The sequence below is a fragment of the Epinephelus lanceolatus genome, chromosome 22 (genome assembly GCF_041903045.1).
Source record: "Epinephelus lanceolatus isolate andai-2023 chromosome 22, ASM4190304v1, whole genome shotgun sequence".
Classification (NCBI taxonomy): domain Eukaryota; kingdom Metazoa; phylum Chordata; class Actinopteri; order Perciformes; family Serranidae; genus Epinephelus; species Epinephelus lanceolatus.
The window spans coordinates 1,334,389-1,345,696 of record NC_135755.1 but is presented as its reverse complement, the minus strand read 5'-3'; the positions used below and the strand labels follow the sequence as shown (position 1 = coordinate 1,345,696).

The 11,308-nt window shown below is 47.0% G+C and overlaps 1 protein-coding gene and 5 non-coding genes across 6 annotated transcripts; all 6 read right to left on the bottom strand.

Annotated features, from left to right (window-relative positions):
* Positions 1 to 2,027: 2,027 nt before the first annotated feature.
* On the bottom strand, positions 2,028 to 8,644 carry LOC117272740 (uncharacterized). The gene is made up of 8 exons (XM_078164721.1): positions 8,542 to 8,644; positions 5,144 to 5,219; positions 4,774 to 4,883; positions 4,071 to 4,134; positions 3,776 to 3,851; positions 2,662 to 2,737; positions 2,377 to 2,440; positions 2,028 to 2,165 (listed from the first exon to the last, which is right to left on the bottom strand). The coding sequence occupies exons 5-8, from the start codon at positions 3,801 to 3,803 to the stop codon at positions 2,028 to 2,030; spliced, it is 306 nt and encodes a 101-aa protein (XP_078020847.1). The 5' UTR covers positions 3,804 to 3,851; positions 4,071 to 4,134; positions 4,774 to 4,883; positions 5,144 to 5,219; positions 8,542 to 8,644.
* LOC117246532 (small nucleolar RNA SNORD14) lies at positions 2,233 to 2,326 on the bottom strand. Its single transcript, XR_004500740.1, has one exon. It is a non-coding gene; the product is annotated as a small nucleolar RNA SNORD14 (small nucleolar RNA).
* Positions 2,514 to 2,607, bottom strand: LOC117246530 (small nucleolar RNA SNORD14). Its single transcript, XR_004500738.1, has one exon. It is a non-coding gene; the product is annotated as a small nucleolar RNA SNORD14 (small nucleolar RNA).
* LOC117246527 (small nucleolar RNA SNORD14) lies at positions 2,813 to 2,906 on the bottom strand. Its single transcript, XR_004500735.1, has one exon. It is a non-coding gene; the product is annotated as a small nucleolar RNA SNORD14 (small nucleolar RNA).
* Positions 3,927 to 4,020, bottom strand: LOC117246531 (small nucleolar RNA SNORD14). The gene has a single exon (XR_004500739.1). It is a non-coding gene; the product is annotated as a small nucleolar RNA SNORD14 (small nucleolar RNA).
* On the bottom strand, positions 4,211 to 4,304 carry LOC117246529 (small nucleolar RNA SNORD14). The gene has a single exon (XR_004500737.1). It is a non-coding gene; the product is annotated as a small nucleolar RNA SNORD14 (small nucleolar RNA).
* Positions 8,645 to 11,308: the final 2,664 nt, after the last annotated feature.

Here is an 11,308-nt window from a genome sequence, read left to right as displayed (position 1 = left end):
CAAAGTGCACAGGCAACAAAGGCTTTCTTGCGGGCGTCCATGTTTTTTTCCGACTTGTCCACCGTCGTCAACTAGAATGCAAAAACTGTTGTCAACTCATTCCCACGTCCGACTTCCGACCTCCGAGTACAAAGCAAACGCAGCATACGTCCTTCCCTTCCAAGCTGTATGCACCGGGCCTGTGTGCATTGACTTAACACAAAAATACTAATTATAAAAAGCATTCATTTTTATTTTCTTACTGTCAGTAAAATGGTCAAACAGTTGGTGAGAGTGCATTAATGACTTGTTTAGGACTCTAACTCAAAGGTAACTTGAACTTTGGACTTGAGTGCCAAAACTTATTTGTGACTTGCACAACACTCAGTATGTTTCCATGGTAACAGTGAAGATGTTAAAACGTTACTTGAATAACGTAAGCCAGATTAAAATTCAACATCATCATGATACAGATATATGTAGCAGTACAGGCTATAGACTATAATCAATATGCATCTTAATATTGCAGCCTAGCCTATAGAAGCTGTGCAGTCTGATCACTGTATGCATGATGGTCTCTCAAATGTTCCCACGTAAATGAGTGACACAGACTTCAAGCCTGTCTGTTAGATCCTTTTATAACGCTGCAGACTTTACATGGTGACGTCACATTACGTACGCCTGCAGTCTGCAGGTCCAGAGGGTGGACATTTGGATTCAGCCCATGTTGTTACCGGCTTCTTCTTCTCTTACACATTTAACGCTTTTGGACGTCCGGGTCAAAGCCCGGGGCGGAAACTGTGGAGCATGCTCAGAGCGCCTCGGCCAGTTTGGGTCTGATTGACTGTATAGAGCTTTTACTGTTTGTAAACAGTATGACGTTTTTTTGGTGGGCGGGGCTTAGCTGGAGGCAAAACAGTTCTCCACAGACATTAGGTAGCGCTAGCTAAGAGGTTCTGTTGTCTTGTTTTAGAAGATGGAGGAAGATGATGTGAGTGGTGCGTTCAGAAATACTTACCCAAGTGCCGGAGCATGGGCGTTGGGTTATCCAGAGCAGCGCACTCTCAGAGTGGCAGAGCGCACTCTGGACACTCTGTCTGTGGAGACGGAGCAGCAGAGCGCCGAGCGGAGTGAATGTGTGATTAACTTAACCGTTGGTTCATTCATGTAGAAATATAACGCTGCGTTTCTTCCACCAACAGGGCTCTCATTTTAGTGTAGAGCGTCAGACTGAATTTACCAACGCACCATGTCAGGTCACTCACTCTCCGGGACCGCCAGTGTTACTTGAATAAGTAAACACTGACCAACGGGACCAGACTGGCCGACCCGTATGCTCTCACTCAGTGGATGGATGATGTCACAGGAAGCCAATCTTACAAAGGAGGACCACACTTGTTTGTTTTGCTATGGAAGCTAACGTTAGCTAATGTGCTAAAAAGTTAGTGTTGCAGAGAAATCCAATCTTCCTCTTAATCCCTCCCCAGTTTCTGATGAGGTGGACATGATAACCCTTAATACACATAACCTTATTCATCCCTACAACAGGAAATACTTTTTCCCTAACCTGATATGAAGTGTGCGCTGCACATGTGAGCATTTTTGATGATGGCCTCCGTCCAGTCCTTTGGTCTTATCACATTTAACCATAGTTGTCTTTGTTTTTGTTGACGGGCAGTGGCGGCTGGTTTTGAGCCATGACTCCTTCTATTCTGGCTCCCAATAACACAACAAGACAAACACATTTTAACACTCCTATGGAGCCTACAGCCCTGTGGGGGAGAGGCAGCTGCACCTCCAGCTGATAGCATGATGTCATTGTGATGTCAGCCCTACGAGGGTCTATACATGCAGGAGTCACATGATCTGGGTGTGTTAGTCAAATTCACTTTAGGACCATTTCAGTCACACTAACATGTTTACAGGGATTTTAAAAGTCTGACACAATAAATCCGTTTTCTCTGTCGTCATGGAAACAGACTGACTGACTTGGTCCCTCCTCAGAGAGAATCCCACTATGTCAGTGAAACCTTTTACGTGATCTACTGTCAATTGAAGAAACAATTCAACAACAGTTGCAACAGCTGGATCTTTATTTCTTTGTAAACAACAACAAAAACAAGGAAAGAGGAAAAATCTCCAGCGAAGAGAAACCAGTGAAGTCCAGCTCCTGGTTTATGTTCGACCTGTGGGACATACAGATGTCAGCAAACAGAAAACTTTTGGAGGCAATGATTAAAACTAGAGCTGAATTCGCTCAGACATCCAAGGAAGGTTTGGACCGTCTTTGGTCTGTCAGACCTCTGGTGGAAACTACGAATGGCAGGAAAAAGCATCATCACAGCGAACTGCAGGCCGTCAGTCTGCACTCAAATATATACTTTAATAATTACGTACCAGACAATAACCGTCGTCACTGGTGACTGGACAGAGAAGATGAAGGCACAGCCAGCCTGGAACCCTGAAAATGACAAGATGGACAAGTTAGCCATGAAGCTACAGACAAAGACTATAAACAGTTCCTGCTTTTAAATTCGCTCAGACATCCAAGGAAGGTTTGGACCATCTTTGGTCTGTCAGACCTCTGGTGGAAACTACGAATGGCAGGAAAAAGCATCATCACAGCGACAAGAGCAGCTGTTATTTAACAGCACAAATACTGTAATCCTAAAACATACACACCAGCTGTGCAGGCTTTGATCACCACCATCTTGCTGCAGGTGCTGAATGAACAGAATCATCCACCGAGACGTTCGCCCTGAAAGACAGATGGAGATAAAGTCAGCTGTGGAAGCAGAGAGACATCACAAGACAAGGTATAGAGTGTTCCTGTTCGCTCAGACATCCAAGGAAGGTTTGAACCGTCTTTGGTCTGTCAGACCTCTGGTGGAAACTACGAATGGCAGGAAAAAGCATCATCACAGCGACAAGAGCAGCTGTTATTAAAAGGTGCGGACACACCAAACCGACAAAGAACCAGTGGCGACGAAAGCCAACTGTTGCGTCGTCTACGTCGCCTCACGTCGCCCTGTGTCAGTTGCATTTGAACACACTACACGGACTACATCCAACGGCCAAGTAGCACGTACGTTCTGCGCCTGCGTGAGAGAGAGCGGAGTGAGAGAGTGGTACATCCTGTCAGCCGAGGGGTTTCCTATCTGTGCAGCCGAGCACCGCAGCACCTCCACGGACTATTACATCCAGACGGTCCCGGTGTTTCCTCCTCAGGCTCCACTTCACTCAGCTGCCCGATAAACCCGCTGCTTCTTCCCACTTTAACCTGAATAACAAACCAGGGCTCGGTGCTCCGGTTGGATCCAAACGGAGAGCCGGAGCTAGCTCAGAGACTAGCGGAGGCTAACTGGCTGTGCTTCCCTCCGGTCATGCTGCGGCTAACGCTCCGCTAGCCGCTCCCAGCTAGCTCCGGTTTGTTATTCAGGTTAAAGTGTGAAGAAGCAGCGGGTCTGTGGGGCAGCTGAGTGAAGTGGAGCCTGAGGAGGAAGCACCGGTTAGCCCCGGTTTCACTACAGGCAGATTCACTCGCTACAGGGGCGAGGAAATAAAACCTGAACAGCCAATCAGAGTGATCTCTCTCACCGACAAGCTCTGCCGCCGATTCAACATGCTCAATCGGCCGAAAAGCCGCCGATGATTAAGTGCCGAAGGTGCGGCACACACCACAAAAACTAGGGCGACAGACGCTCACCGACGGCCCGACTTCGACTGATGGCCAACTGTCGGCTTAGTGTGTCAGGGCCTTAACAGCACAAATACTGTAATCCTAAAACATACACACCAGCTGTGCAGGCGTTGATCACCACCATCTTGGTGCAGGTGCTGAATGAACAGAATCATCCACCGAGACGTTCGCCCTGAAAGACAGATGGAGATAAAGTCAGCTGTGGAAGCAGAGAGACGTCACAAGACAAGGTATAGAGTGTTCCTGTTCGCTCAGACATCCAAGGAAGGTTTGGACCATCTTTGGTCTGTCAGACCTCTGGTGGAAACTACGAATGGCAGGAAAAAGCATCATCACAGCGAACTGCAGGCCGTCAGTCTGTATTCAAATATATACTTTAATAATTACGTACCAGTCAATAACCACCGTCACTGGTGACTGGACAGAGAAGATGAAGGCACAGCCAGCCTGGAACCCTGAAAATGACGAGATGGACAGGTTAGCCATGAAGCTACAAACAGACAAGGATTATAACAGTTCCTGCTTTTAAATTCGCTCAGACATCCAAGGAAGGTTTGGACCGTCTTTGGTCTGTCAGACCTCTGGTGGAAACTACGAATGGCAGGAAATAATGTCATCACAGCGAAAAGACCCGAGCTCCTCTACAGAGTAGAGCTGAGGACGTTCAGAAGATCACACACAAAGGTACGGTCTGTCATTTGTCATCCGGACTGCGGTCGAAAAACAGTCATTTGAAAAGACACAGGGCTGCTCTGGTAAATTGTATCGTCCAATTTCTTAAATTTAGTTTGCACGATCAAGGACAGCTCCAGCATTGATGACAGAACGTAATTCCTGTGACACCCATGAGGTGTCACTAGTGGCTTTCTGTAAGTGACCCAGAAGTGCAAAAGCATTCGATGTGTAACAGAAGAAGAAGAAGAAGAAGAAGACGACACTGATGCAAACATTTGGTCTTAGTACACACTAAACAAAATACAGTTGTTATTGTTGAAGTCACTTTAAGGTATGTATGCAGAAACACACACATTCTGTCTTTAAATAAAAGGCACAGTCACCCGTGTTGAAATCAGTGTTGAGACTGATCTGCTCACCTGTCCCCAGGTTCACTGGAGCTGATGAATTTCCACCTTCTGAGGAATAAGTCGCATCATCCATCGTGAGCAGCTTCTGTACGGTGTCCCTGGAGGTCCACGGTGTGACCCTGTGAGGACGTTTCTGGTGTTAACTTCTGATTTAACTGAGCGAACATCATTCAGTCCAACTTTCAATCTGAGAATTGCTTTTCATAACAAAAATACTGATGTGTTGCAAAAGCTCTCAGACATCCAAGGAAGGTTTGGACCGTCTTTGGTCTTTCGACCTCTGGTGGAAACTACGAATGGCAGGAAATAATGTCATCACAGCGCAGGGTGATGCAGGGTGCTAATAACTAAATCAATCCAACGTTTTAAATGATCTGACCTTGTGCAAACTGCAGGGACAGTCCAGAGGTGAAGCCGACATCCTCAGCAGTCTAACGAGCTGGAACATATAAAACCTGAAAGGAAAAACAAAAGCTTGTGAATTATCTCCAAGAAATAAAACCAGGAGGTGAGAGCACTTTAATACATTATCAGACCTTGAATAACTGCATCAGACTCAGTGGTGAGGACGCACTCAGACCTGTTACTGCACCACCACACTGTACATTACTCCTCCACAAAGAAAAGTCCTGTATTGAACACGTTACTTCACTAAATGCATCTACGTTTAATCAGGGGAAAAAAACAGGCTATTAAAACTGAGAAAGAAAAGTTGGCTGTTGAACTATTAGATTATTATGACTCATACAGGAATGTAAGACAGTAAGGACGCACCGATTATTGGCCAAACCTCAGTATCAGCCGATATTCGCTGTGTCGACTGTCGCCAGGCTAAACAAGAGGACACTCGCCGATGGCAGTGGCCGATTGTGTGTCCTGTTGTTCTGGAGACAACAGAAAATGTGTCCGAGCCAAACAGAGATCTTCCCTGTTGCAACGTCAGGATGAAAGGAGGCGGTAAACTCACTACTGGGTGTCACAGGACACACCGTATGGTTTCCTGGTAGTGTGACATTGTGAACAACAGATCCGTGTTAATATCAGCAGAGGGAGAGCTGGTTAGTGTTCGCTGTTGGCCGTCAGAACCAACACGGAGTCACATCATGAGTTTTCAGTGAAGAAGGTTATTAACAAAAGACTAATGAAACATCAGTGTTGTTTAAAACATCGTCAGCAGCCCAGAATCTCTCTCACGCCGTCACGAAGAGGCAGGAATATTTTTTACGGTTGCGGCTAGTCGAGGTGGAGCTCATCTCAAACTGCTAATTACAGACTGTTCTCTAGTGATGGCCAGATGAAGCTTCATGAACCACTGTCTTTATTCTCTGAAAGCACTGGATGGCGCCGTCTGTTCAACAAAGGTTTGAGAGCACATTTCACTGCCAGTCCTTCAGCCTTTATCTATAAACCAAGAGTGCCATCTGGTGGAGTCAGAAAATAAAGACAATTGTCCATGAAGCTTCATTTGACCATCACTACTGTTCTCAATAGAATTACAGAAATATCAAGCAGCAAATCACATTTGGAAATTTGGACCTTTGAAATGTTTTAGGGTGAAAAAGTATGAAAATAGTTCCTGGTTAATTTTCGGCAACTATTTAGATTTAAAAACGTCGAATTGTTTCGTCTTTCTGTGAGAAATCGATGCTTTCGATAGATAGACGGCACTTTATTGATCCCACACTGGAGTTCTCTTTGACATACATCACCATATAGTTATTAACTTTTGATTTTTGGGCCGCTGGTCAGGTAATTAAAAGACATCACCTTCGGCTCTAGAAAACTACACAGGACGTCTTTCACCATTCACTTTATTATCAAAACGATTAATCAAGAGAACAGGCAGATTAATTAATTACAGTTTCTTCTGTTAATCCATTAATCGACTAATTGTTACAGCTGTACTTTCTACACTTTAGTCTGTTTGGTGTAAAAAACAATGTACGGTGTGATGTTAGTGTGTTAATGTAGTGAAAAGTACAGTTGTAACTCACAAGACGTACAGAAGAAACAAAGTAGTGTGAGAAGGAAATACTCCTAACTACTAATGGCAAGTGTTTAATTTAACCTTTGAGGCCCCTTAAAATGAAGTTACACTTTTCATCCTCAGTAAAACGTAGTATTTTTTTTTTCTACTTTCACTGCATCAAACCTTTTAAACAACTTCAGCCCCAACCAACCCACCCATCTGATTATTTTAATATCTTTTATGTTTTTATACCCTTTTTGTCAGAAGACGTCGTGTGTTTCATCATGTGCGTGTGTTCATGGTTTAAGGCACACACACCACAGATCACTGTGAGGTGCATTTCACATGCATGTGCTTCACATTAGGAGCACTGCTTGGTAACCATTTTGTGTCCTGGGCCAGAGACACACTGCTTCCGCATTTTAGAGGGCGAGGGCCCTGGCTGCTCCTCCTCCTCCTCCTCCTCCTCCTCCTCCTCCTCCCTCTGGGTCCGGCCCTGGCAAAGAGGATCAGCAGCCCCAGGTCGGCACGCAGCTCCTCGTCACTCACGTCCTTCCACTCCTTTAATGACCTCCTCCCCTGCAGGTTCGTGAAGTGCAGGATTTGCTGCTGGGTGTCCTTGGGGAAACACAGCTCAAACGCAGTGTCGGGGATCCTGGCGAGCGCGAAGTGAGTCGGCCCCGGGGTCAAGATGGGAGGGGGTAAGAAGTGCTGGGCCTCTTCATGTGAGGGAGACCACAGGATGTCCCCATTTCTTCATCTCCACGGAGAGGTGCTGTCGTCCTCCTCCAACTCCTCCCAGTCCACCCCCTCCTCCTCCGATGAGCTGCAGGGCTCCTCTTTGCCTGGCAGGAATTCCTCCCCCGACCCCTCCAGGCTCTCATCTTCACTGCTGGGAACATCCTCCTCCTCCTCACAAAACATCTCCTCCTCAGGAACCTTCTCCAGGGACTGCAAGACCGCAGCAGGAGCCTCCTCTAGTTTCAGGCTCCTCTTCGTGGCTGTGGTGGAGAAATGACCGGCCAGACTACACCACGCACCAATCCGGAGAGAGGGGGCTCTCTCTGGATCAAGAAAAGACACTGTGCCGGTTTGGCCTTTGACAACTCACACGTTCACACACAAAATAGATCCTCAACCACCACGTTCACACCTCTGTCACCTCCAACACACCAACACGTGTGCAGCTTGATCACTGCCATGCATTTAGCACGGTAAGAGAACCAGGCCTCCCTCCACTGAAACTGCCCCCGGTGGTCTGGGGCTGCGGGTCCAGCAGGGTCCAGGAGGCGTGCCTCCTTGCAACACAAGGGATCATGGGAATTAAGAACTAATGATAAAAAACAATCCCTGGCCACGTTTCATATAATCAGCCTTGAACTGATCGATAAACTGAGAATCAATAACATCCAATGAGCAGCACGTGACGCCCCCACGACGAGTCTACCTGCACCACGTGCTCACCTGCTGCAGGCTCAACCCGTCAGACTGGACTGAACACAGCCTCTGCACGAGCTGCACAACCCACACTAACTACAACTACACACACACACATCTACACATTCATATTTTAGCACGAGGAGTTGTTTATGTCAATCAGCTGATTCATATCCGAAATAACCGCTGAGACACGTTACACAATCACATCTTGCGTCTCCTCGTCGCTGAGCTGCGCAACAATCTCCGACCATCCGTCAAACACACGCATCATCTACAGTGACAGTCGCCATCTTGTATCGCTACATACTGTCATCGACACGTTTAGTATTTCATTTGAAGCACAGCGTTACATTTAAAGACAGATTTACCGTTTATCTCAGAGGAGCGACGGTCACGACTGCAGCTGCTCCTCAGCTCGGACTGACCGCAGGCGGAGCGTCTCCTTCCTTTTGTTCCGTCATGGCGGCTCGTCAACCCCTGTAATGGCGCCTCACCGCCACCTGGTGGACCGGAGGCTGAACTGCGCTGACTGTGACGCCTCATGATGACGTTTCTATCGCTCAGTTCAACAATTATTTTGCGATTAATCGACTAATCTAACAACTAATTCTAAAGATTATTTCTTATTACTTGATTAATACACTACTTTATATATAATATAATATAATATAATATAATATAATATAATATCTCATGCCCCGTATGTGGTAGAGACATGAAACTTTGCACAGAGATGCCTCTCCTCATGAGGAACACATTTGCCTCAAGAACCCATAACTTCCGCTTATATAGATTTTCCGCCATTTTGAATTTTTTGAAAAACACTTCAAATGGATCTCTTCCTAGGAAGTTTGAGCGATCTGCATGAAACTGGGTGAACATAATCTAGGGACCAATATCTAAAGTTCCCTCTTGGCAAAAGTTGGAAAACTTACTAAAACTGAGCTTCTATAAGGCAATGAATATTGCGGAGGGCGTGACTCATCACATAAAGGTGTATAACATCTCAAGGGTTTCACCCATCACCACGCAACTTTGTAGGCATATGACCACACATAATCTGAGGGGACCCCTCCATTATTGACCCCATCAAACAAAATGGGGGCGCTAGAGAGCTCATTTCTTATCTAGGCCTAACCGCCATATGGATTTTTACTAAACTTGGTAGATATGTAGAACAGGACGCCTCAAGGTGACTGGAGAAATTTAACTCTAATTGGCAACTGGGTGGCGCTATAACAACAGAAAAATGCTTCAAAATGGCTAAAATGCGACCGATCGCTGTGGCTCCCCCTGTGGACCAATGTTGGTGTTGTTTTCTAATGTTTGGTATGACTAAGTCATGGTATGGTATGCTGTACATAATCACGGAAACTGTCAGTGTGTCATTCTGTCAGTCAGTCATTCTGTCAGTCCCACGTTTTTCTACTCACTGACGTGGTCAATCTATGTGAAACTGCACATAGGCATTGAGGACTGGCATAGGTAGAAGGTGACACAGCTACCAATGGATATGGACTAGTAAAAACAAAATCGGGGAGTGCAGCAAAATGCCGCCTACCTACTTTTGTTTATACAGAATGTGCCTTTTTCGGGGCAATGGGGGGCGTGAGCAAGTAACAAAACGTGTAGCTTAGCATGTGACGCAAACAGTGACGTGGGAGGGAAGCCGCGGCTGGGCAGTCCTTCGGTGATTCTCTCGTAAGTCGGCCCGTTCTTCACCGTCCCCGTCATCTGATGGTTAATGGCCTCTTCGTTTGCGAGGACAAGGAGGGCGCGCAATTCCTTGTCTCCCCAGTTGCTCACCTTTACAGTGTCTGTCAGGTTTGTGTTTCCCTCTTGCTACTAGCTGCTCGCTAATTCCTGCTATCAGCTGTTTCCTGTTTATCCACCGCCAGTGGCTCGCATGTGCGGCATCATCAACAGCTCCTCCCACAAGTCATCAACAGCCCCTCCTACAAGTCATCAACAGCTCCTCCCACAAGTCATCAACAGCCCCTCCCACAAGTCATCAACAGCTCCTCCCACAAGTCATCAACAGCTCCTCCCACAAGTCATCAACAGCTCCTCCCACAAGTCATCAACAGCTCCTCCCACAAGTCATCAACAGCCCCTCCCACAAGTCATCAACAGCTCCTCCTACAAGTCATCAACAGCTCCTCCCACAAGTCAACAACAGCCCCTCCCACAAGTCATCAACAGCTCCTCCTACAAGTCATCAACAGCCCCTCCCACAAGTCATCAACAGCTCCTCCCACAAGTCAACAACAGCCCCTCCCACAAGTCATCAACAGCTCCTCCTACAAGTCATCAACAGCTCCTCCCACAAGTCATCAACAGCTCCTCCTACAAGTCATCAACAGCTCCTCCCACAAGTCATCAACAGCTCCTCCCACAAGTCATCAACAGCTCCTCCCACAAGTCATCAACAGCCCCTCCCACAAGTCATCAACAGCTCCTCCCACAAGTCAACAACAGCCCCTCCCACAAGTCATCAACAGCTCCTCCTACAAGTCATCAACAGCCCCTCCCACAAGTCATCAACAGCTCCTCCTACAAGTCATCAACAGCCCCTCCCACAAGTCATCAACAGCTCCTCCTACAAGTCATCAACAGCCCCTCCCACAAGTCATCAACAGCTCCTCCCACAAGTCATCAACGGCTCCTCCTACAAGTCATCAACAGCTCCTCCCACAAGTCATCAACAGCTCCTCCTACAAGTCATCAACAGCCCCTCCCACAAGTCATCAACAGCTCCTCCTACAAGTCATCAACAGCCCCTCCCACAAGTCATCAACAGCTCCTCCCACAAGTCATCAACAGCTCCTCCTACAAGTCATCAACAGCTCCTCCCACAAGTCATCAACAGCTCCTCCCACAAGTCATCAACAGCTCCTCCCACAAGTCATCAACAGCCCCTCCCACAAGTCATCAACAGCTCCTCCTACAAGTCATCAACAGCTCCTCCCACAAGTCAACAACAGCCCCTCCCACAAGTCATCAACAGCCCCTCCCACAAGTCATCAACAGCTCCTCCCACAAGTCATCAACAGCCCCTCCCGTGGTGAAAGGGGGCCTCGTTCTTAAAAGCAGCGGGCTGATCCACGGCTAAAGTCCCTGTTATTGTTGCTGCAG